We start from the raw sequence: 24,130 nt of genomic DNA on the forward strand, positions 1-24,130 counted from the left end.
TATTTATATTTTATTTTTAATTTTAAATAATTTTTTATCGCACGATATATGATCACGAGATTCTTCAGATTCTCAGAAGAAAAAAAATCCGACGAGGATCTTTTCCCTGAATTGGGTGGATAAAGTTCTACGAAAGGAAAAAGGAGAGCTGGATGGGATAAGACTTTTTGTGTTAGTGGAGGCATGAACGTGGCCTTTCTTAATTTATACACACAATGACGCGCGCACACAAACACATGAACGAACGAAAGAAGGCGGATAATGGTGGGGGCGGTGGGTTCCTACCAGGCTACCGACCGCAGAAGCTGACCATAAAGTCATGGTGACTCATTCGACAAAATGCCAAGCAACAGAAACTTTCGTCCGTTTTTTTTTTTAAATTTTGAAAGCAACCGCCGGTCCGCCACCCTGTCGCACGCTGTAATCTTTGAACTCTTAACACGTCTTACGGTGTCATCATTGAACTCTTAACACGTAAACTAAAAATTTCTTCTTCCTCTTTTACGATTTTTTAGCGGCAGGTGGGGAACCAAAGATTAAGGATCAAATCTACGATTTCTTTACATACAAGGCTACATATTTACATCTCCAATAAACAAACAAAAAAATCAACACGCCAGAGATCCAATCCAACACCTTACCCATGTAATTTACTTCCCCACGTTATTTTAAGTTGTTTACATTCTGCACTTTGTAACATAAAGCACGAATCAGTTTTGCTATTCGACATCCCGTTCCATTTGTCAAACTACCAAGCTACAACTGGGGCAAGTTACAAGCTTTTACATTAATAGCAGAGTAGTGGTTTTGACACTTATTTATCGAATGAATTAAAAAAAATTAATAAAATTAATAGTAAAAAAATAAAAGAAAACATGTGAGAAATAAAAATAAGGGCGGCAGGGCAGACCCACCCAAATTCCTAATCCAAAGCAGAACTGGGCAGCAGGGCTGGTGTATGTCATGCCTGAATATGAAGCTGACTAAATATCACTCAAAACCCAACAACAATACAAATTACAAAGGCACACTAACAAAACAAAACAAAACAAAACAAAACAAAACAAAAATGGAAAGCGAGCAAGGTGCTAATGTATATATGTTCAACAGCTCTACCCTACCAAGTAACAATTCAACCGCCCACATCAACCAAGATACCAAAGCAACATATCATTCATTCAATAATAAGAAACGTAAACCAAGTATCTGAAAGAAATTCGACTAAACAACAACCGCATATCCAATATAATCAACACTCAACTTTCATCTCTCATCTCATCCCAATGCATTAATAAACTACCAAACCAATCACAAAATGAACAAATCAAATTAAATAGTTGGGATTGGGGTGGGGATGGGGGTGAGCCCGCTGAGCCATCACTGCCCCCATATAATATCATATGAAATGAATTTTAGAGGGCTCTGACTGCGGGCAGTCTTCACTGCAGGAGGGTTAGGGGCACCAAACCAGCCAGTGACGGTCCAGAGCCGCCATCAGCCCTAAAACCCTAAAACCCTAAAACTATGATGAGAGGCCAAAGGGCGGGTGGCTCAGCCTCAGCCACTCGATGCGATGCCCACTCTCTGCTCAGATAAGATCAAGTAGTTGAAGCACTTAGGGCTTCTCTCCTCCGTTTTTATATAATCCTGAAAGGAGATTGTTTGCAGTCGGCCCCCTTCTCAACCGACCTGTGGCGGCCCAAAACTAAACGCAGCCCGCGTCTTCTTATTTAAGCCCATCCTCAAATTTTCATTTTTTTTAATCAACTGAAAATTAAATCCTATTATTGGAGCTTAATCCTCCAGTACCTTAATTGTGCTTATTCCTAAAGTCCTAAGGGTACAAACCTCAATTCACAACTTAGTTGCTTGGCGTATGCGGTATATCTCACTCCTCATCCGGAGTGAGAGGGGAAGAGAGAAACACCGGGACAGGGAGGGTATTTCCTCAGCCTTGCCACAATCTCGGTTGAGCGCCATTTATAATAAATATTAAATTGACAACCATGTAATTTCTTCCAAGCAAAAAATATGATACCTACGGATACCGTCATTGGGATAAATCTGTGTTCGGCCTTGTATGTATTTCCTGATTAACAGCACCTACTAGCATTAACATGTACATGAACGATGGAGAGAAACGCACCGGCGTTTGAGGAAACTAAAAAGTTATTCAGTATGAAACTGACAATTTTATTGACGGCATAAATAATTATCAAACAATAGTTTGCATCACAACTTTGTATAACCAAAACTTGTGTCAGCCTCAAGCCGACAGAACCTTCATCTGGTGGGCAACTACACAGGTCAAACCTCGATGTTTCTCTCACATGTCTTTTGCGTTCGTAAAACTATACAGCATTACAGAATCGAGGAAGTTCTGGACTTGTGCATCTTCTCATCTTGACAAGTTGGAGGCAACGAGGACGGTGAGACCACTGCACGATAAGATGAAGAAGCAAGTTGGGCCAACGCTGGAACGGCACCCCCTGTAAATTTTCCAAAGGGCATCATTAGATGACAGTCAAACGGACTTGCACAACTGTAAGATAAGACCTATGTTTTACATGCACTGGATAGTTTATACCAGCCATTGCATCAGTATTATTGTTTCCTGTTAGACTAGACATTAATTCAAAGTTCAAACTAATCCAACATCTGAAAGCACCATCTCAACTTGCACCAGTGACAAGCACTAATTTCAAAACTATGCTGTGGCTCATACAGCTGCAAAACTTTTAGTCTCTTTTGTAAGTTCAGTATTTTTGTTTTGGCCTATGTCAGATGTACTACCTCGACCATTATACCACTATCAAATCACTACCTGAAGATTAAATTGCACAACTGGTTCTTCAATAATAAACATGTGATGACAAAGAGGCATGCTGTTTCAGAAACCTAGACATTTGCACATGAAAGGAGTTTTCAAAAAATATTTTCCCTAACAAAATTTAATCACTAGACATTGGTCAAAAGTGAAAACTAATCAAATAGCTCACATCTCATGAACATGGATAATATAACAAGACAATCACCGACCTGCCAAACCTGCACAAGCTGAAGAGAATACAATCACAGGCGGAGCCTACAGTTGCAAAAGGGAGATCTGTGTTATTCAATCTAGCAATTGAAAAAATTAGCAGATACAAATAGTGCAACAAAGCAACTTCAGAAACAATCCAATCCTTCCAAAGTTTTAGGAGCATAAAACCCAATCCATGTCCATCTGATAAAATATAGTCTTGGCAAAGTCTTCTTTGTTTTCCTAACCATGATAAATATTCATCACCTGATAATGTGTGCGTTTGTGCGCACGCATATAGTTCTATATATTATAATATACTAATTAGTAACTTAATACAGTGCTATCCACTCGTTTGGGTCCACTTCACAATTTGACATGAAACCCAACTAACACAATGTACTATTTTCTATGTTGGACATCAATATATAACCATAAATATTGTAACTATATAAGTTTGGACAGTTCATTTGGTCGAGTATAAAACAACAATGTGTACTGAAACTAAGACGTCAAAAATAGCCTCTGACAAAAACATTCCTTGATCTGGTCAAAGTGAAAGAAAGAAAAACCTTGAGATGTGACAAATACAATTTGGATGCATTAGTTATATTCTTGTCCACTTGAACACTCATTCCCCACCCCCACCCCCTTCCTCCTCCCTCCTCCCTCCTCCCTCTCTTCTTCTCTCATTGTTTTATTGTGTTTTTTTTTTCAATCAAATAGTATCTTTATCAAACATCACAATTTATATCCTAGCTAACTAAGTGCATACGTTTTGTGGCAAATGTACCTCTCAAGAGGGATATAAGTGCTACCAAACCTACTTCCACAAATACTTTTGTCATGAAGGTGAAGTGTAATTTTCAACAGAAGCACCAGAAACCTCTTTGTTAGGGAGATGTGCTCGATTCTATTGACTCGTGGCGGGAAGTCAATTATGTCTCGAAATTGGGACAAGATGTCCGTGAAATCTAGAAGGTAAACATGGCTTCCTACATTCTAATTACGAACAAGATGATTTTTCTCATAAGGAAATCTAATTTATGACAAAACCAATAGTAAGATCAAACAGGGACTTAAGTAAAAAAGAAAATCTCATTGTGATCCAGAAGGACGAAATACACAAGATCGAATGCTCAAGAACACAAATTAGGACTTTTCATTCCCATAAGAAAACCCTCCCAAAGGATAGCATTATATTCACCCATAGAACACCAACAAAAAAAATGTAAGGTCAGAGACTGCAACTAAGAGGCCACCTATTTCTCTTTCAAAATTAAACTTTATCCTCAACCTTTAGTTCTAATGGTTTGGCAAAAAGAAACCACAAGAAAATCATGTCAGCAAGCACACTATTTCACACTCTACATGCATATGTTGATCATGGATGTACAATTTTATGACGCCTAGCATGTTCATTTGAGGCGTCAACAATTGGTTTAGCATTTCCAAAGTTTAATTTGAAATCTATTTAACAATTAGAAACTTTTGAAGTTTAAATAATCTGAGTTACTTTTAGTTCTACTGCTGGCATTTTCATCCTTAGTTATATGCAGTGGGATAACTTGTAAAACATTAAAGAACTTACACCAACAAAAAAATGCAACCACATAGGTCCTTTTACCCATCTTCGAACAATAGGCATCACTGCACCAAGAGAAAAAATAACAAAGGTATTAGGAAACAAGCTAAGGAGGGAAACATTTAATGAGGATGATGTCCATCCTATCCTATGCCAACAGAATAAATAAAGAAAACACTATAACTACATCAAGGTAAGAAGAGAGCAAAGTTATTTTCAACACTCCACCAGGTCGATAAGAGAAGGATGTTTCACATACATTAGAATGAAAAACAGAAACAAAATTATAGACATTGAAGCCTAAGAAGAGGCCAAAAAGCAAAATTTATTGCACAATCCTTGTCAAAGCATTTAAGAAGTTTATGCAAATAATTTTTACAAAAGAAAACGAATAATGGATTACCATGGTTGAATCCATAAAAAGCACTTGCTGTGCCACCAACAGCCGACCCAATCTGTACCATAAAACCGAAATAAATTTCTCCGACAATCGATAGACCATATATTGAATTTGAGATGCAGGAGGCAGATAAAATTAGAAAAGAAGAAAAGAATACCATGGAAAAGCTATCCCTAATAAGAGGTGCAACAGTCCACTCGCTCGTTTCCATCTTCTTAGAAAGAGGACCTGCACAATGATGGCATCTCATGCCAGTACTAGTTTCAGGTTTGGAATCGGCCATCGCTCTTTTTCTCTAATAGACAGACTTCTTGAATTTAAACAGGCACCAGATCTTCCTTCACAATGAACGCCTGTAAAAAAGTTCATCATTCATTAAATTAAATATGTTATGTTTCTGCCTCCGTCCATGATGATTCCTTAGGCCTTTCAAACAAAATACAACAGCAACAAAGCCTTTTCCCACTAAGTGGGGATTTCGTTCTGGATTCCTTATCATAAGGATTCGACGTAACCTAGGAGTACCGGCTATAGACTACCTGACGCCCTCCCCCTCCTCCTTTATCCAGGCTTGGGACCGGCAATGTAAGATAAACCCTTTTCAAACAAAATAAATCTAAGAAATTTGAACCTCAATCCAGCTATTGCTAATTTTCTGTACAAGAATCAAACTATCAGATACAACCAGAAAGGTGACGACATTTGAGATTTCTACCTGCCACTCTGAATGAGGAGCGGGGTCGCCGCTGACTCAATCAGATATTCAGATGGCTCTGCTCACGGGGTTGGGTCATGCTGTGCTGCCACGTTTGTTTTACTTTGTGTTTTTTTTGTTGTTGCCTTTGCCAAATCGATAATCACAAGGAAGATCACAAGCTCTGTGTTTGGGGTTTCTCCACCTCCAGAGAAAGAAGCAACTCTGGAATCGGAATTGTTCGGGTTCACAAGCTCTGCGCACTTCTTTTCATGTATAATCTCTGTAAAATTAAATTTGAAAGGTAATAACCATGTATTCGTTAGTATGAGTCGGATTAAGGACGTTTAATCCCCATAATTATATTCAGAAACAACGCTCCATGGAAAAGGTCGATAGAGATTTATTACCACAAGATTTGTATCATGAATTTCCAAATATGCAAAGAAGCACACAAATGCCCAGGGTGTCACAATTAACATGGAATATGGATACGAAAATGTCAAGAAATCATACTAAAATACAATTCTGCAAAATCTTTCAAAAATACAGAACCTAGAATTAACATACTAAAAGAAGTTCCCGAAGCCGAAGGTCCTTGCACTCTACACCCAATCCAGCAATGCTGAGAATTAGTTACTATATAACCATCCAGCTGACACTCAACTCAACTAACCACTTATCCAAAATGATGGGATCGGTCCTAAACCATTTTTATGCCAATGATTTTTATCCAGAGGAAATGAACAACCCCATAACATATATGAAAATCATTTGCTTCCTCGCCAATTGGATCCTTAAGAAACTCAAATCAAACAAACTAGACCTAGGACACAATACCATCACTTCTTCCTATAACCATTACTATATGGTCTCTAATGCTGCTCATTTAGTCTACTGAATACGATTGATCAAACCCTAAATTGGAAAGCAAACCTGAGCCGGATAACTGATATAATTCAACGCTTCGATCCCCATAGCGGGTCCAATCGTATTAGTAATCCCGGCATAGGTGCTCCTCCAGCATTACTGCTAGACCAAAGCTTTAACACTACTCAAAGAAAACCACATGACAATATTATCGTCCAATTCATTTTTTCAGCTCAAATCAATCCACATTACAAGAAATTCAAGATTTTTCAGAAAGATTAGAACTTATATATGACCAGATTAGACAAACCACATTTTGAGCCAGGTTCAGGAACGCAAACCACAAACAGACCACTTATCAAATACAATTCCCAAGCACAGGTTAAACTAGTGAAACCAACAAAACTAACTTATTTTCTCATAATCATCCTATTTTCCCAGAAAATTGAAATTTTCCATGGAAAAATCAAGAAAAAGAAAAAGTAAAACCCAAAAAAAAAAAAAATCAAAGATCTACAGAAAGCAAGATCGAACCTGGAACCTGGAACCTGGAACCTGGAGATGCAGAGCTTTGAGTTCCACTCCGTGGAGAAGAGAAAACAGAGGCTAAGGGAGAGGATGAGGAGGAAGGTTGCGAGAGAACTGGGAGAAAGAAGGCAGCGGCAGAGAAGATGGAAAGAAGATTAGATGGAATTTTAGGGTCTGTTTATAATTTAGATGGTGTAAATATTAAAAAAGATGAGGGGTATTTTTGCCTTAAAATTTTATAATTGTGTGCTCCACGGGTGGAACGAGTCGTTCCCAAGGTAGGGGTGGAACGGAAAACCCCCAAATTTCGTTTCGTGGGACAGCGTGTCCCATTGTGGCATTGTCTTTGGCGCGCTAAATGTGGGACGAGCGTGTTCCGTCCCAGTGTGTAAAGTCTCATCTCACGTACTAAACGGTACCTTAGGTACCGTTTGGTATGCAGACGGGACGGAACGGGATGGGACGGGACGGGACGGAACAGGATGGAACAGATGATGTAAATATTGAAAAAGATAAGGAGAAATTTTGTCATAAAATGTTATAAATTTGTGTTCCACGAATGTGGAACGGGTCGTTCCAGGGGGAAGAGGCGGAACGAAAAATCAGCCAAATTTCGTCCCATGGGACAACCCGTTCCACAGTTTTTAGGCGCACCAAACGTGGAACGGAATGGCTAGTCTCGTTCCGTCCCGTCCCGTCCCGTCCCACGTACCAAACGGTACCTTAGGTATCGTTTGGTAAGCAGACGGGACGGAACAGAACAGAACGGGACGGGATAGGACGGGACGGAACGGAAAGGGAGCAAAGATGTCATTGGATGGAAACAATGAGGAAGAAGAATGAGACATAGATGTTATAATTTTATGTTCCACATATATGGAACGAGTCGTTTCAGAGGGTGAGGCGAAACGAAAATTCACCCAAAATTCGTCCCGTGGAACAGCGCGTTCCATCCGTTTTAGGCGCACCAAACATGGGACGAAACGTCTCGTCTCATTCCGTTCCATCCTACGTACCAAACGGTACCTTAGGGAGATGTCAACCAATTAGGCTTGTGAAATTGGCCGCAGCAGAATTGAGCTCGACTGGGACGGGGCCGGGCCTTGAGTATTTCAGTGGGCTGGCTGGGACTAGGCTTTGAGTTCTTGTATGGTGGGTACAACACTTTGGGGCAAAACTTTACAGTGAAAATTTTCCAATAACCAGTATTCAAGCGAGTACTTTACTTGTCATAAAATAAGTGAAGCGACATAGAAAAATATACCTCTTTTTGTATTATGACATGTAAAATACCGCTTGAATACCTAGTAATTGAAAAAATCCTTCTTTTTTCTGACCCTTTGATGATTTTTAGCTCCTTTTTTTGGGATCGTGAAAGCATTGCATTGAAATATCATCTATTTTTTTAGGGATCATGAAAACGTTAGTTGAGTTCAAGTATTGTTTGGGGACTGAAGTTGTTAGATCATATAATATGACAACGTTTTATCTCAAGAGAAGAAGTAGGCCCTCGATTTGTCAACAAAAATTGCTTGTTGGACTACAGGTACTCCAGTTGATCCTAAACACAAATTGGCATGTGGGGAGATTCATCTATTTGTGTCATACCTAGTCTGATAATGGCTTATGCAGCTAGTGTGATGACTAAACGACCGTCGTTCCAAATGAATTTTTTCATGATGATAAGAAAATAAACGTCTGCAATTATGTAATTTTGTAGAATGAAAATACAATAATCGCCAAAGATGAATAAGTGGCATGCCAATGGGTTGAATGTAAGTATCATCCTTAATTAGTTATTTCTTTTTAACTGAAGTGGACATAATACCTTTAATTTGTACTTACCATATATACACATCATCTCTTTTGCTAAAGATGAAAGAACAGAAAAAAGAAAAAAGAAAAGAAAAGAAAAAGGTCAAAGAAAGATAGATGCGGTTGGACCAAAAGCCAAAATCAACAACTTGGTTTGCCCCAACAGGTGAAAATACTGTAGAGAATATATGCAAGAAATGGACATCTTGACTCAATTGATCAATAAAAGAGAAAGTGTCAATTAAACTTTATACTATGATTCTGCACTATATTCCGATATATAGAACCATTTTTAATTAGGAATGGAAGAAGAGTACCAACCATTTATCCAACCATTTGTATGTATATGGTTTTGGAGTTAACTTTTGGCTGAAGTAGCAAAAACTGAATAACTAATTAGCGTGCTGCTCTATGCATACATGAATATCATCATGACGAACACATGCAGTGTGTGTGTGTGTGTGGCATGGTGCGCTCGTATTCTAGCTAGATAGATAAAATGTAAAAGTGTTTTAGTGTTACAAAGAAGTCCCAGCTAACAATAACGAAATCCCTACTTATACCCGAATTACAATAATACATTAAATATAAAGTTGGTGACTCACATCAACATTCTCTCTCAAGTTGGTGCGAAGCTATCTCATAAGCCCAACTTGTCAAATGAATCATGAAAAGCTTTCACAAACACCACATGTCAAAACATATGCGAATTACTATTCCGACTTCACATGAGGTATGTGACTCAAATTCATGTTCAACTTTATTGGATGAAGTGTCGATCAACCTCAACATGCTTAGTACAATCATATTGAATTGGATTGTTCATAATTTCTCGAGCCGCCTAGTTATCACAATAAAGCTGCTCGAAAGCTAAGTATTCTCGAAGTCTCTTAATTTCCTATGTATGATCGCATGTAACAACCATATCATCCACATATATAATTAGCAAGGTTGCCTTACCATCCTTGCGTTTGATAAACAGGGTATGATCAAAGTTTGCTCATCAATAACCATACTTCCTCGTGGGTTGTGTAAACCTCCCAAATCAAGCTCTCAAATATGAGTGATTCAGGCCATAAAGCACTTTAGGAAGTCAACACGTCTTCCCAAAGGTATCCTACACTCCATATTCAGGCGAAATATTCATGTACACATCTTCCTCTAAATCTCCAAACAAAAAAAAAAAAAAAAAAAATTAACATCAAACTATCTCAATGGCCAATTGAAATTAGCTGACAAAGATAACAAAACTCGGATGTTATTCAATTTTGCAACTGGTAAAAACGTTTCTTGATATATGTCATAGGTCTGTGTATACCCCTTGACAACCAATCTCATTTTATATCGATCAATGGTCTCATCTGCTTTGTGTTTGACAGTAAACACCCACTTGCATCTCACTGTTTTCTTCTCCTTTGTCAGTGATGCAATATTCCAAGTCTCATTTTGCTGCAGTGCTTCCATCTCTACTTGCATAACTTATTTCCACTTCTAATCCTTCAAAGCATCTTCAACTTTTGTCGGGATTTTTATTTCTTTCATTTGATTCACCGTGGATTGGTAATGTGGCAAAAGTCCCTAGGTGATACATAGTTTGCAATATCATACTTATAACCTAGTTTGCAATATCATACTTATAACTTTCCCTTTATGGAGAAAATCTTACTGGTGATTTCCCTTGATTCTAGGCAACTGATAAGCACGCTCAACAACATCAAAATTAGATAATGTTCTAGTTCCGAAATACTTACATCGGGGATATCCATGGAATCACGAGCCGGTACAAGCTGGTCATAATGGGAAGTTAACGCAAGAGCTGATTGTTCGGCAGATATAAGGAATTGATCAAGTTGTTGTTCGACAGCGTGCTGCTATTCTGTCGACTGTTGTTTGGCCGGCTGTTGTTCGGCAGCCGATTGTTGTTCGGTAGTTGTTTCTTCTAACCCCGATGATGCATACCAAATCGTTCATTCATAAGTTGTCTTCTCTTGAAGGACATGATTTGGTTCATCAAAAGATAAAAAAAATCTCTGATTGAGAGAATGTAGCATCTATTGTTACAAAGAGTCTACTAAATGAATGATAGTAGCACCGACATGCTTCTGTTGTGGAGCAAAGCCTTGAAACGCGCATTTCACTGCACAAGGATTTGGAGCGTTGATTCTTGTGTAGCGCACATACGCCACACACCTAAAAATGTGTAGGGTGAAACTGAGAGAACATATAAATGAAACATGATCTGCTAACACCGTTAGAGGAGTGCGAAAATCAAGCACTTTGTAAGGCATTTGGTTGATCAAGTAAACGACATATGTAACTGCATCGGCCTAGTAAGATTGTGGAGCAGTCGCTTCAATGGGAAGTGTCATTTCCGTATCAAGAATATGTCAATTTTTCCGTTCAGCCATCCTATTTTGTTGGGAAGTTTAAGGACAAGTAGTTTCATGTAGGATATCTTGCTCTTCAAAAAGGTGAGACAATTCGGTATTATCATATCATCCCCATTATCGGAGTGAATCACCTTAATAGTAAGCGAAAACTAAATTTGAATCATCTAGTGAAAATTCTTGACAATAGTAGTAACATCGCTCTTGTGTTTCATTGTATAAAACCAAGTCATCCACAATAATACAAACCATCAAATTCCTTGCCGAGTTGAAACAAGAGGAAGACCTCACGCATCAGGATGTATGTACTAATTCAAAATGAACAGTTCTTTTAGTGTAACTCAAAGGATAAATAGTTCTGTGACTCTTTGCTAAAGTACTGAGTACATACATGACACTATAAATCAGAGCCATAACAAAATCTTCTTAACTTTGTAACCATTTCCACTACTCACTTGATTGACCCTGCACGACCCTCTTCTCTTAGTACCCCAATTATCTTTTAGCCCAAATATCCTGAAGTAAGCAAAAAAAAATGTTAACATTAGTACAATACAAATTCGGTAACTTGATTGACTGATAAATCCCAAGAGCCATGTCTATATACCTTGAAGAAAGTTGGGGTTCCACAATAAAATCAATTTGTGATAGAGGGCGTAGCCTAATTACTTATAAGCATATGCAAGGTCTCTTGTTTATTCGACATGGGATTCATACTCTCAACGCGTCTACGTGTGACGAATTTTCAAGTCTAACATGTGATAACACAAATCGGATGACATAGAGCACGCGTGGTTTGGCTTCACACGCAGGGCAACCGAGTATGATACCAAAATAAAATGTAAAAGTGTTTAAGGAGTTTGAATAATTGTATTGTATTCTTCTCTCAGGGAGAGAATATATATACAAGTTACATAGTTGATTAGGGTTACAAAGAAATTCCTAACAATAAGGAAGTTTCTACTAATACGAGATTTACAATAATACATTAAATATAAAACTGCCAACAGATTTCATATGCATGGAAGATGAGTTGTACCGTCTCAAATTCTTAGTTCACATAATTGTAATCGTAGGCCACTTTTCTTTTTTGTATATACGTGTTTATACACACACAAATTCTATGCGCAAGTGCAACATTATTGTATTAATTGATTGACGACAACGGAGATGCGCATGAGCGCATGCAACAAAAATCGGAATCCCCTTAATAAATTAAGTTTTTTTTTTTTGGTCAAGGATTAATAAATTAAGTTTGTTAATCAAGAAAGGTGCATAATTGCAAACCTATCTCCAGCAAGCCCATCAACAGTCTTTAATTTGGTTGGAATCATATTCTTAATCTGCAACGATCGATATTTTTGTCTTCCAACACGAATAGGATAGTTTTGTTGGAAGATACAATCGAATAAAGCCAACTTCAAAAGTACTAGATATTGAACCAAAAGAAAGAAGTTAGAACTTTGAAGAGAACTCCAATTATATGTAATTCAGACTCGGATAAGATGTAAGACAATAAGCTTTCCCTTATTTATATAAATGATAGGGAGGTGTTGTTTGACACACCCCGATCCCGATATCCTCCAAACACTAGGATGGGCACATGTTGGCCGACACCCGATGACCATTTTAACATGCATGCAAGTTATGAAGAAAGAACGCAAGTAAAATATGTAAATTTAAATATAATGAAATATGCAAATGCGGGAACGTGTTCAGAGCATACAACTAATCAAGAATATTACAAAAGGAATATTATAAAAAGGTACGATTGCAACTAAAGGGGTCCTACGCCGAGAGGACTCGAAGATATCGATACGAGGGTGCCTCAACGCCGAGAACGTACACCTCGATTCTAAGTCCTGAAGAAGGCGCAAAACAAAGTTTGAGTGGACCAATTTAATATAAATAATAATTAAACCCACTTTTCTTCTGAACATGCTAACCCCTTGTTTTGAAAACACTATATAGCATAATATGTAATAGGTTTTTCGAAAACCCTAGCATGCCATAAAACATTCGCAAAACATGTATACATCAAATAGTGCTCAGTAACATAGTCGCTCGAAGATAAATCCATTAAACCTTCGTAAATCAAAAAATAATGTACTTAACTAGGGGTATCATAGTCGCCTGAAGGCATATCCATCACCCGAGGGTGAAGCTGTACGACAGTGAAGAAACATGGTAGGCCCCATTACCTGAAGGTGAAGTTGTACGACTCTGGGTTACGCCAGAAAAGAAAATGTACATAACACACCAACACTAGTTGTGGTTAGTAAAGTTGTCCGACACTGGTTTCGCCAATGAAGCTGGGAGTATGTCATAAAATATCTCACTTCGCATCAACTGTGTCCTATGGCCATAGACAGATACATACTTGTGTTGTGTGTATGTGTTGTATGATTAAAAACTAAATAAGCACATAAAACATAAATCACATTTTTTCATATCAAATCTTTGGAGCTCAAAAGCTCAAAGCATCGTATCATAAACCAAATATTTCGCATAAATCATCGAAGGTCAAAAGCTCGAAACATAATATCATAAAACCATAGGAGCATTCTAGCTCAAATCATTATCATAAACTATATTCACGAATCCATAATATTTCATAAAGCGTAAATCCAATAATTCATAACATTTCATAAAACATAAGTTCAATAAATTATAAATATATTTCATGAAACGTAAAATCATATGAAATCATGCTTTTCATGAATGCAAGCCTAGTATTTTTAATAAAATCATGCAATTTGAGAAGAGGTCCACTCACAGATACTTCATCGCCGAAGAGCTGTGCAAACTAGAAAGGACTATGACGCCACTAACAAACGTACCTAAGCACATAAAAGGACCAATTAATAAAACCTTACTAAAACAATTGAATTTGAGAAAACGAACGTCGTATTCGGATTCGTGACGTCAAAAACCTAAGGAGAGACCTCAGTTTTCCCCACGCGCCTCCCCAGAATGGCGGCCTAAGAGGCCACGCGCCACCGCAAACGTCGCCACACATCGAGTTGAGTCGCCGGAAAGTTGGCAAGGAAAGTCGCCACTGCGGCGGAGCATAGTACATCTGAGGAGGCGTGCGCGCCAAGCACTACAACACCACGCATAACATCATGCTCATGCGAGTACAGGTGTACTCACCTTCTTCACGAGGCCTGAAATTGGCCAATTTTTGGGCTCGAATTCTAGAGCTCCATTCTAGCTCGTTTCTCAACCATTTTCGAATATTCAAAAGCCAAAATGAAGCTTGACACGAGGGAAAGAGATTCGCACCAGAAAGAGACTGAGTCATGGCCAGAGTTGGTCAGAAAATGCTTGCAAAAAGAGGTCCCCTCACTGAAAAATTGGGAAAGGCTTTCCCCAAGGTATTTATACATCCAAAAGCCACCAAAACTTCTCAAAACTACTCTAAAGGTTCACCAAAACACATCTACTAGGTTTCAAAGGATTTTCGAGGCTTACCTTCGTCGAAAACGACGATGATTTGCCAGAGAAAACCTTAAACAGTGATGGTTTCACTATGCAGCAAGAGAAAGGGAATGAGGGACCTCGGCCGGTCTGGGTTTATGATGGGAAGGTTATGATGGTGGTGGTGTTTGTTAGAGTGAGAACCAGTGATGGTGGAGGTGTTGTCGTTGTTGTGTGTGTGTGCGCGCGCGTTGAGTCCACTAGAGAGTTGCAGGGAAAGATAAGGGGGGAGAGAGAGAAGGGAGAGGAACAAAGTCACGGGGAGAGGGGTTCAGGGAACAAGGAAACATATGTGGGCCTAGTGGCTCACATAACAAGGCCAAAAGAGACAAAATTGGAAATATCTTGCGAAACGTAAAATCACCGAAATACCCCTAACGTTTCGAATTTTGTAAAAATGTCGTCCGAACTCTGAATGTAATTCCGTTCACGCCTACGCATTCATAACAATGAGTATTAGAAGGATACGCTAACATAATAGGTTATACGTCTCACAATACGAAGGTCAACGAAAGTCTACGATTTCGCCTCTAAGATCATTTTCGTAAATTCACACTTTTAAAATTAATAAAACAGTAAAATTAGGGATGGATTGTTACATTGTTGGTACTTTTTTTATTTGACAAATGATGAGATATTTTATAGAAGATTTCTCTAAATTAAGGAAAAGAGATTCAAACTTGGATGCAAAGAGAGAAACATATTGCTTTAGCTATCTTATCTATAGCTCAAATCAAGGAATTGTACATAGACCAAAAAAAGTACTTCAAGATAGAAATCATGCACTTTAGCAGACTCCCCCTAGCTATATATAGACTAAAAAGTACTTAATCAACAAAAACGCTAAGAGCAAGACAATTTTACTAGAGGGTAAATATTTAACTCGCTGTTTAAATTAAAAACATACAGTTCATGTTTTACTTCTAAAGTCCTACGTAGTTATCATTCGTAAAAATATTTGGCATGAGTTTAAGAATGGGTTGAAGAAATTTTTTTGAATTTGACGGTCACTATGGTGTTACTAATTTTCACGATGTATAATATGGATAAACTCAACATTGTATGTCATTGACTTAGACCACATTATAGTGTAAATAAATGAATTCACGTGTTACAATATGAATGTATTGGTGATGCCACATCATTGTGACAAACACATTGAAAAAACATAGCTAGTAATTAATAATGTTGACGAACATTATAATGACAATTAATTCGTTATACACTGCTATAATAGATTTAGTTAATCCGAAACCTTCGTTGTAATTATAAGAATGTAATTTTATAGTGTAATTATTTTTTATTCCTTCCACGTATGGATTTTTGTTAAACGCTATGTATATATATTGTAAACGTTGCACCGTATTATATATAGGGTTTAACATTGCACCATATAAAAAGAATGAGTCATAGTTTTACATATTCTAATTAATGATAATGATAATAACGAGTACCACAATATATAGGGATATGAACTTGCAAGTAGAAAAACAATCTAATCAAATTCAGAAAACTTAAGCAAGCTCTAACGTTAATGGAAATATTCTCTTCTCTTACAATGACACTTGGTAAATTAATTACTATCGTAATTAAGACTAGTTACGTACGTGCATGCATGGACGTTATACACAACACACATGTATAGTATGATATTAGATTAGTGTTGAAACAGCACAGCTGGGTGGGAAGTGGGGAGTGGGAAGTAGGAAGTGGGAATTAGTGGGAATGAGGAACCCATTTTTTGTGGTTTTGGTGGGAGAAGAACAACCGGATTCTTGACTTGAGAATATATAATATGACCTTAGTTATACTTCCTCCTTTCCTTGGCTTTGGTTGAGTTTAGATTCCACATTCCCATTCCCTAGAATCTTTTTTTTTTATAAAAAACTTTTTTACTTTCTTCCGCAAGGAATAACATTCCGTGGTCATTTCTCTGATCACTTTCTAATTTCTATGCCCATTCAGTTGCAGCGAGCATTCCATGGTCAACAACTCACAACCAACCAATAAGCTTCTACGCGTGTGTGCGCCCTTTCAGTTTCAGCCCGGCCATTTGATATAACTACTACAATTGATTTGATTCCCTTCCACTATATATATTTTTATATAATCTTCTCCTTTTCAGATCATGAGGAGCTTCGTCTTGTCTTCGTCCCATCCAAACTCCAAAATAAAGTATTACTATTATCAAATCCCGTAAAACAAAAGGGAAATATGCAAGTACAATCAACAACATACTTCTTGCTTTTCTAGAGCAACGAATAACATTCATTTCCTGCTTGAGGAGAATATTATTCTTCTGTTTTTGAGATTGGAATAATTAATTACATAGGTAGTTATAGCCGCAGTTAGGGTTAATTACATTTATGATTTATCTGCCTAGTGATAAATTAAAAATCTTAAATATTTCTACCTATTTTAACATATGCGACAATGCCTAACATACATGAAAACGATTGTTCGGAAGAAAAAAAATATACACGAAAACGAGCACTTGTTTCATATTTCTACACGATATTGTTTAGGCCTATATGAAATAATTATATAACAAGTCTTAATAATTATTAAGACTCGTCTCGTCAATGCATGCATATTAACCTGGTTTTTTTTTCCCTGAAATTATGCCGCTTCTTTTTCAAAAGAAAAAAAAAATCTCTAAACTGATGAGCCTTTATTGTACATATTCTAAATGTATTAATTTGAGCAAGTCCTTGTGTTAAGTTCCGTATTCCAAATGTTTATCATAGTCATGGCTAGCTTAGCTAGGTCAATAAATAAATTTATTAATTGTGATGTATGTTGTGGGTTTAATGGTGGTTTTACAGAGATCTAGTCTCCATAACTTAATTATATACTTACGAATTTATTCCTGATCAATAGCTGTTGATCATATAAGTACTAGCCAATATTCTTTCTTGTATATTTTTATAATGTAGCGTTTAATTACAGATCAATGATCACCAGACCTAATTCCTTGAGCACCATCAAATAAAAACAGCATAAGCATAATTCACATACACTTGACACATATGTGCATAGCTTCTTTTTTTTTCTAAAAAAAAAAGGAATCAGTTGGTGGCAAAGCCATGACAATCCATCCTTCTAGGGGTCGCAAAGACTTACAGAGATATTTTAGTCTCTCTCTGACCATTATATCGTGTGATTCAATAACACCATAAATTAATGACAAAACAAGCCATATAGAATACGGGCTTAGGATCCACCCCAACCACTACGCCATTATGTGGTGGTTTATCTGCATGGCCTGTTAATTGTATATAACCCTCATGAATAAGAAAATCAGAGAATATTATACTGCATTTAGGCAGTTACTAAAATATCTTCAATTGTTTCGATGAAGTTGGGCACAAAATCTGCTATATGCATGCATGTGTAGACTAGTGGACGTATATTAAATATTGTGTACGCACGTACATGTTATATGGTGGTGAATAATTATGAGTTCATATAAATTCGTTGGCTCGTTGTGCAATATAATGTTTAAAGAACAACCACATTGCGTAGGAAAACCAGATATGGCCTAAATATTAATGTATCCTTCGGAGAGGATCATGGAAAACATTTGGAATGGACTCAACAATCTGATTCTCAAGTTTAAGTCATCAAATTCATCGGTTATAAATTGAACATTGTAAAGGAAGAAATAAAATAAAATAAAATAAACAATAATTTGACGCGCGATGTAGAAATACTTTCACAATGTTCATTGTGTGTTTGTTGTCACATTTTATTTTCCTTGGGGTGAGAATAGGCAAAATTTGAACATTAATGTTAAGACTTTTAGTCCATTTTAATTTGTAGATTTTTATAGTTTTGACCACTCAAATGAGGTTCATTGATAAAGACTTACGTACGATTGCTTGATGGTTTAAGAAGATTTGATTGATGATTACAACAACTGAGTTGGGGAAGAAAAAGGTTACTTGGAAGAAAAAGATGCCTAAATTACGGTAATAAAAGAAGAAGATGTTGTTATAATTGTGAAAGTGCCTAGCTAATGATGATCTAAATCAATTTGGGCCTGATCACCTGCGGGTGGGTGTGGATTGTGGAAGTGAGAAATGAAATTGACTCTTTTGATTTGAATCAGAGTCCATCCAGATGAGAATGCAAGTATAGAGGCAAATACAAGAAATCTCTTCTTTCTTTCCTTGTTTCCTATTTGTCGGTCCCGGTTGCTTAGGATTCTTCATTGAGAGAGATTTTTCAGTGTGATCGGTACACAGAGTTATACATCATATGTCATTATACAAATGATGTGATATATGTACTAAAAAGTTAATAACTTAAAAAATAAAATTTCTCACCACTTCTATTAAAACATGTGATGTATGTTCCTGTCACAATTAAAAATCTCTCATCCGCTGAGGGTCCCGGTGTTTTATGCCATTGCCAATTGAAGAAAGAAGCTAGGGAATTTGGGTTGGCTTGGGCTGGGTCCCACCTCATATTTTATTTTATACTAATATACGTTGTGGGCTGCTCTGCTGAATAAGTGCCAAACTTACTCAAGGAGACAAAATGGAATGCACTCCTTAATTTATTCTATTCCCTGCCTGCCTGCCTGCCTGCCTATGAAAAATGAATATCTCCGTGCCCCAAGCAGGACAGGAGGAGCAGCATCTCAATATCTCTAACTTCCCTCCCAATTTTTTCCTTGTTTTTTTTTTGTTGTTGTTAGCTAGCTAGGTCATATATAGGTGCTCCAGTCAACAGAATCTACCTCCCCAAAATACTCCAGAAATAATTACCAAAACCTTGTTTGATTTGTGTCTCAAGTAATAGTATTTATATAACATGCTGATCCATCACGCAGCCAAGTAATAGTACTTATATATCATGCACACATTCACAACGGGAGAAACAAACTCCTCTCCAAGTGACGAGTCCTAAAAATCACACGCACGCCGCTCACACAAACAAAAACTACCCCCAAGAGTCGAGAGCAGTCAAGACAAATGACGCGATGGTGAAGGATCGACTACAAGTATCTGTACTACTAAAGATATGGAAATTCTAAGAATCTTCCGGTTGAGGACTTGAGAGGTGAAGGGGGCCTTTGGAGGCCATGTATGGTGGGATTGGATTCTCCTCATCTCTAAAATGAGGGAATGAGATTCCCAGCATCTTTGGCATTGCCAGCACGAGCACGAGAATGGATACGAATACGGAATAACCCGCGCGCGCGCACAAAGAAAATATAGATAAAAAAAGAAATGGTGGATGATCAATATATTTTGGTATACACGTGCTTAAATCATCTAATAATACAAATTAAGCATTACGATTTACATGTAACTAAGGGAGAGTGATTAAGTTAAGTCACTCGTAGTCTAAGAAAATGGAAATAATTAATGTTAGGCTATGAAGAAAGTTGAAGTTCAACCATAAAACCAATATTGCCAATATAAGAACTAGCTCAATTACTTATAAACACATGTAAGGTTTCATCTTTTATCAATGTGAGATTTTTTTAACTTCATATCCTCACATGTCCCTCGCGTGTGATGGATTTTTCAAGTCAAACACGTGGACCACGAATTGAATGACGTAGAACATGTGTGACTGTTGAGCTTTACATGTGAGCCAATCTATTGTGGTACCATCAAGAAATTCAAATGGGTACATACATTGCATGGTCCACGATCACACTTCCCACACAATTATAAGCATAAAAAGGGAAAGGAAAAAGTTGCTGGATGTGGCTGTGAATATTGGATTGGTTGATGAGTTAGTTTTCACTTGAGATTCTTCTTCTATGCCATATATATCATATTGCCATGCCATTCCCCTCATATCATTCATAGCCCACAAACCAATTTCGCTTGCCTTATAAAAGCCATCTTCACCGCACTCTTTTTTCTGTGAGAAATACACAGATATATATATCCAGGAGATCGAAGAAAGAAGAAGCAAAAAGAGAGACTAAGTTTTGATCGTTGAAGGCAGAATAATATTTTTTTATATATACAAATGATGTACCATCATCAGCAGCAGCACCAACACCAACACCAACACCAAGGAAAGAAGATCATCCACTCTTCTTCTGCTTCTTCAAGCAGAATATCGATGCCTAACATCTCTTCTGAAAGGCATTTGTTTCTACAGCAAGGTGACCAAAATAGCCCCGCAGGAGATTCAGGCCTTGTCCTCTCAACCGATGCCAAGCCTAGACTCAAATGGACCCCCGATCTACACGAGCGATTTATTGAGGCAGTTAATCAGCTTGGAGGAGCAGATAGTGAGTACCACTCTATTTACTTACTAATACTGTATATGTGTGTGTATATACTCTCCCTAGCTAGCTCCCAGCTGAGAGCTGAGCTGATCATTATATTAATTACACTTAATTAATAAAGTTATGATGATTTCCAATGTTATGCAGAGGCCACTCCAAAAACAGTTATGAAACTTATGGGGATTCCAGGCCTTACATTATACCACTTAAAGAGTCATCTTCAGGTACTTTACTTCAATGTTTTTCTACAACCATTAAGTTCAAATGATTTCAAAATCTCCATTTAGTTCTAATTAATTAAATTGCAATTTAATTGGCCATTTTAAAAAGGAAAATGCAACAATCAAGTATTCAAGCATTAGTTTCATTTTCTTCAGCTCCAAGCAACAGAGTGAAACCAATTTTAGTCCAGCCATTATAATTGAAATCAAATTTAAGCCAGTTATTTTTGGGTTTTTGTCAAACAGAAGTACAGGCTTAGCAAGAATCTGCATGGAGGGCATGTTACTAGTAGCCTCACCAAAATTGGTAAGCAGAGGAGACTAATCATTTGTTCAATTCCTCCTCTTAAGATATATGTACTTTGATTGGTTTACACTTAATTTACAGCCAATTTAATTTAACATTGTTAATAGTTTGGACCATGATATTGTATATGTACAGGTCCAGTTCCAGTTTCAGTGGCAGGAGAAAGATTAATATCTGAAGCAAATGGAAGTCAGATGAGCACTATGAGCACTGGCATTGCACCCCAATCAAACAAGTAAGCTGGCTGCTGCCACTCATTTACCCGCTTGATCTTCTGTTAATTTTTCATTTATTTATCATCTTATAATTACCTCAATATTTATGAGATTTAGTCTCACAGTGGCAATTCTTATTTAATTCCAGAGGCTTGCATATAAGTGAAACACTAGAGATGCAAATTGAAGTCCAGAGAAGGCTACACGAGCAACTTGAGGTAAGGGCATGCTCTTGGCATCACTCAGTAGAGCATAAACTCTTTCCCATTATAGCAGCGTTATTCTTACAATTTGTTCCAACTGAAAACCAGGTTCAGCGGCACTTGCAACTTCGTATAGAGTCTCAAGGAAAATACCTGCAGTCTGTGCTGGAGAAAGCCCAGGAGACGCTAGGACGACAAAACTTAGGTACAGTAGGACTTGAAGCTGCCCAAGTTCAACTCTCTGAGCTGGTGTCCACAGTATCCACCCAATGCTTGAACTCTTCCTTCACAGAGCTCAAAGAATTACAGGGATTGTGCCCTCAGCAAACGCAAATGAACCAGCAGCCCGCCGATTGCTCAATGGACAGCTGCCTAACTTTTTGCGAAGGATCGAAAAAGGACCAAGATCAGATACACAGCAGTGGAGTGCCTCTAAGACCAAATTACAATGGCAGGGTGACAGCAGTCCTGGAACAAAAAGATACAGAACGAGCGCAGCCGCCAATGCTCCAAAACACTAGTCAACTTAATTGGTGTGAAGATATGAAGGAGAATAACATGTTTATTTCCTCCATAAGTAAAGATGCAGAAAAAAGAATGTTCCCTGCTGCAGAAACAAGGTCTAGTGACTTATCCATGAGCATTGGACTACAAGGAGAAAGATGGAATATCGATAGCAAAGGAAGAGACTCAGATGACAGCTTTTTAGAACGTACGAACAGCAGCAGGGCTGATTCAGCTAAAGTCAAGGGTGCGAAAGTTTCTAAAGGATACAGATCAGTGCCTTACTTTGCAGCAAAGCTAGACCTAAATGCTCATGATGATAATGATGCTTCTTCAAGTTGCAGACAGTTTGACTTGAATGGCTTCAGTTGGAGCTAAGTAGGCTTACAGTGGGTGAATCAAAGGGATAAAAACACTGCAATTTCAGCTTCATACCAAAGGATAGACAGAGCACAATAGCGTGCTGCAAACGTATTGTTCAATCGAGCTGAAAGGAATAAGTTGCAGTACAAAGACATTCACCTAGCTATTAATTTAGATCAATTACATAACAAGTAGCTCAGGCAAGCAGGATGTAATATCTTTTTATATATGATTGAGAGTTCCAGGACTAGAAAGCAGAATATGTCCTGATCTCACGCTCGTTCAGTAAACTCTTATGTTAATCCACTCACCCTCCCCTAGGTGGCAGTGGCTTACAACTCCAAACACGGTTGTCGATCACATTAAAGCCTGTACCGTTATCATAATCAAAGTCGCCTTAATCTCGTGTGGTATGAAGGGTTGGCCGAAACCTAATCAGATTAGGTTGAGAAGTTCTAATCCGAGTATGATTTTTTTGCCTAGCTATGAAGGGTTTCGCTACTATAAATAGAGGAGGGAGTGTACATTCAAGTCCCCTCCAATTCAACACACAAATTGCCCTACACAAACCTCTCAAACACCTTGAGATTTTTATTTTCTTTTTCCGCCAACACATCTTCTGTTTGGATAAACAGCACTGTGAAGGCAACCGACAACATCTTCAGTTTGGATAAACAGCACTATAGCTGTAGAATCAGCTGATCAAGGAGCACCTTCAGTTTGGATAAATAGCACTGCTTCGAGATCAATTGGTTATTTATCCAAGTCTCGGTCAACAAAGATCTTCAAGTCCTTGTTGGTAGAGGTCATCTCAGTAGCATTTTCGGCGAAGTGAGGTGTTACCAGTTACTACATTCGGCACATTGAAAGTCGAATTTGATATTGAACTTCGCAAAACTAGCAGCATTGTCTTCAGGCTCTAGAACCTGAAGGCCGATATGTGTTCCTTCCTTGGCCGCAGTTGCAAGATCGAGAAGTCAGCAGCACGCCCAACGCGACATCAACACATTCTACCCCGGCCGAGTTCGGCCGATGAGTTGACATGCCTCGTACACAACCGAAGGACATAATTAGCTTATTAATTACTCGGCCTGCGTGCCACGTAGGCTTGATAGTTTTTTTGATCAACACATATATAGCCATTGGGCAGTTACATAGCCAATCTTACAAGAGTTAGAAGCGGTTGATTGAATTAAGCCAGTCGTTAATATGAATGCATATGAATGACGTACTTGTTTTGGTCGAGCGAGAAGAATGTCTCACTGGTTTTTTCAAAT

General features: G+C 37.8%; 2 protein-coding genes and 1 long non-coding RNA gene across 7 annotated transcripts; 1 reads left to right on the plus strand and 2 right to left on the minus strand.

Moving 5' to 3' along the window:
• Nucleotides 1–2,169: 2,169 nt before the first annotated feature.
• On the minus strand, nucleotides 2,170–7,288 carry LOC103424215 (uncharacterized). Of its 5 annotated transcripts, none has more exons than XM_008362305.4 (8): nucleotides 7,120–7,256; nucleotides 6,638–6,752; nucleotides 5,723–5,984; nucleotides 5,165–5,360; nucleotides 5,011–5,062; nucleotides 4,614–4,672; nucleotides 3,040–3,085; nucleotides 2,170–2,489 (listed from the first exon to the last, which is right to left on the minus strand). In XM_008362305.4, the coding sequence occupies exons 4-8, from the start codon at nucleotides 5,288–5,290 to the stop codon at nucleotides 2,362–2,364; spliced, it is 411 nt and encodes a 136-aa protein (XP_008360527.3). In that variant the 5' UTR covers nucleotides 5,291–5,360; nucleotides 5,723–5,984; nucleotides 6,638–6,752; nucleotides 7,120–7,256; the 3' UTR covers nucleotides 2,170–2,361. The 5 variants fall into 5 exon arrangements, with proteins under 5 accessions (XP_008360527.3, XP_017184734.3, XP_008360524.3 ...); XM_017329245.3 differs by lacking the exon at nucleotides 7,120–7,256 and adding an exon at nucleotides 6,857–6,910; XM_008362302.4 differs by lacking the exon at nucleotides 6,638–6,752 and having other exon boundaries at nucleotides 7,120–7,288.
• A 2,868-nt stretch (nucleotides 7,289–10,156) lies between these two features.
• LOC139191398 (uncharacterized) lies at nucleotides 10,157–11,092 on the minus strand. The gene is made up of 2 exons (XR_011575451.1): nucleotides 10,666–11,092; nucleotides 10,157–10,492 (listed from the first exon to the last, which is right to left on the minus strand). It is a non-coding gene; the product is annotated as an uncharacterized lncRNA (long non-coding RNA).
• A 9,406-nt stretch (nucleotides 11,093–20,498) lies between these two features.
• LOC103424216 (myb-related protein 2-like) lies at nucleotides 20,499–23,257 on the plus strand. Its single transcript, XM_008362306.4, has 6 exons — nucleotides 20,499–21,043; nucleotides 21,188–21,264; nucleotides 21,508–21,568; nucleotides 21,704–21,803; nucleotides 21,932–22,001; nucleotides 22,095–23,257. Exons 1-6 carry the CDS (start codon nucleotides 20,776–20,778, stop codon nucleotides 22,866–22,868), a joined length of 1,350 nt encoding a protein of 449 aa, XP_008360528.3. The 5' UTR covers nucleotides 20,499–20,775; the 3' UTR covers nucleotides 22,869–23,257.
• Nucleotides 23,258–24,130: the final 873 nt, after the last annotated feature.

Source organism: Malus domestica, chromosome 14 (assembly GCF_042453785.1).
Source record: "Malus domestica chromosome 14, GDT2T_hap1".
In the NCBI taxonomy this organism is placed as follows: domain Eukaryota; kingdom Viridiplantae; phylum Streptophyta; class Magnoliopsida; order Rosales; family Rosaceae; genus Malus; species Malus domestica.

Bases quoted from the DNA above. Each gene is read 5' to 3' on its own strand.
- LOC103424216 (XM_008362306.4), top strand. From the start codon at position 20,776: ATGATGTACCATCATCAGCAGCAGCACCAACACCAACACCAACACCAA. The intron at 21,265-21,507 runs GTACTTTACTTC...TTTGTCAAACAG, and splicing joins ACTTAAAGAGTCATCTTCAG to AAGTACAGGCTTAGCAAGAA. The intron at 21,804-21,931 runs GTAAGCTGGCTG...ATTTAATTCCAG, and splicing joins ATTGCACCCCAATCAAACAA to AGGCTTGCATATAAGTGAAA.
- LOC103424215 (XM_008362302.4), bottom strand. From the start codon at position 5,290: ATGGCCGATTCCAAACCTGAAACTAGTACTGGCATGAGATGCCATCAT. The intron at 5,063-5,164 runs GTATTCTTTTCT...TTTATGGTACAG, and splicing joins TTAGGGATAGCTTTTCCATG to ATTGGGTCGGCTGTTGGTGG. The intron at 3,086-4,613 runs GTAAGTTCTTTA...TTGCAACTGTAG, and splicing joins GGTTGCATTTTTTTGTTGGT to GCTCCGCCTGTGATTGTATT.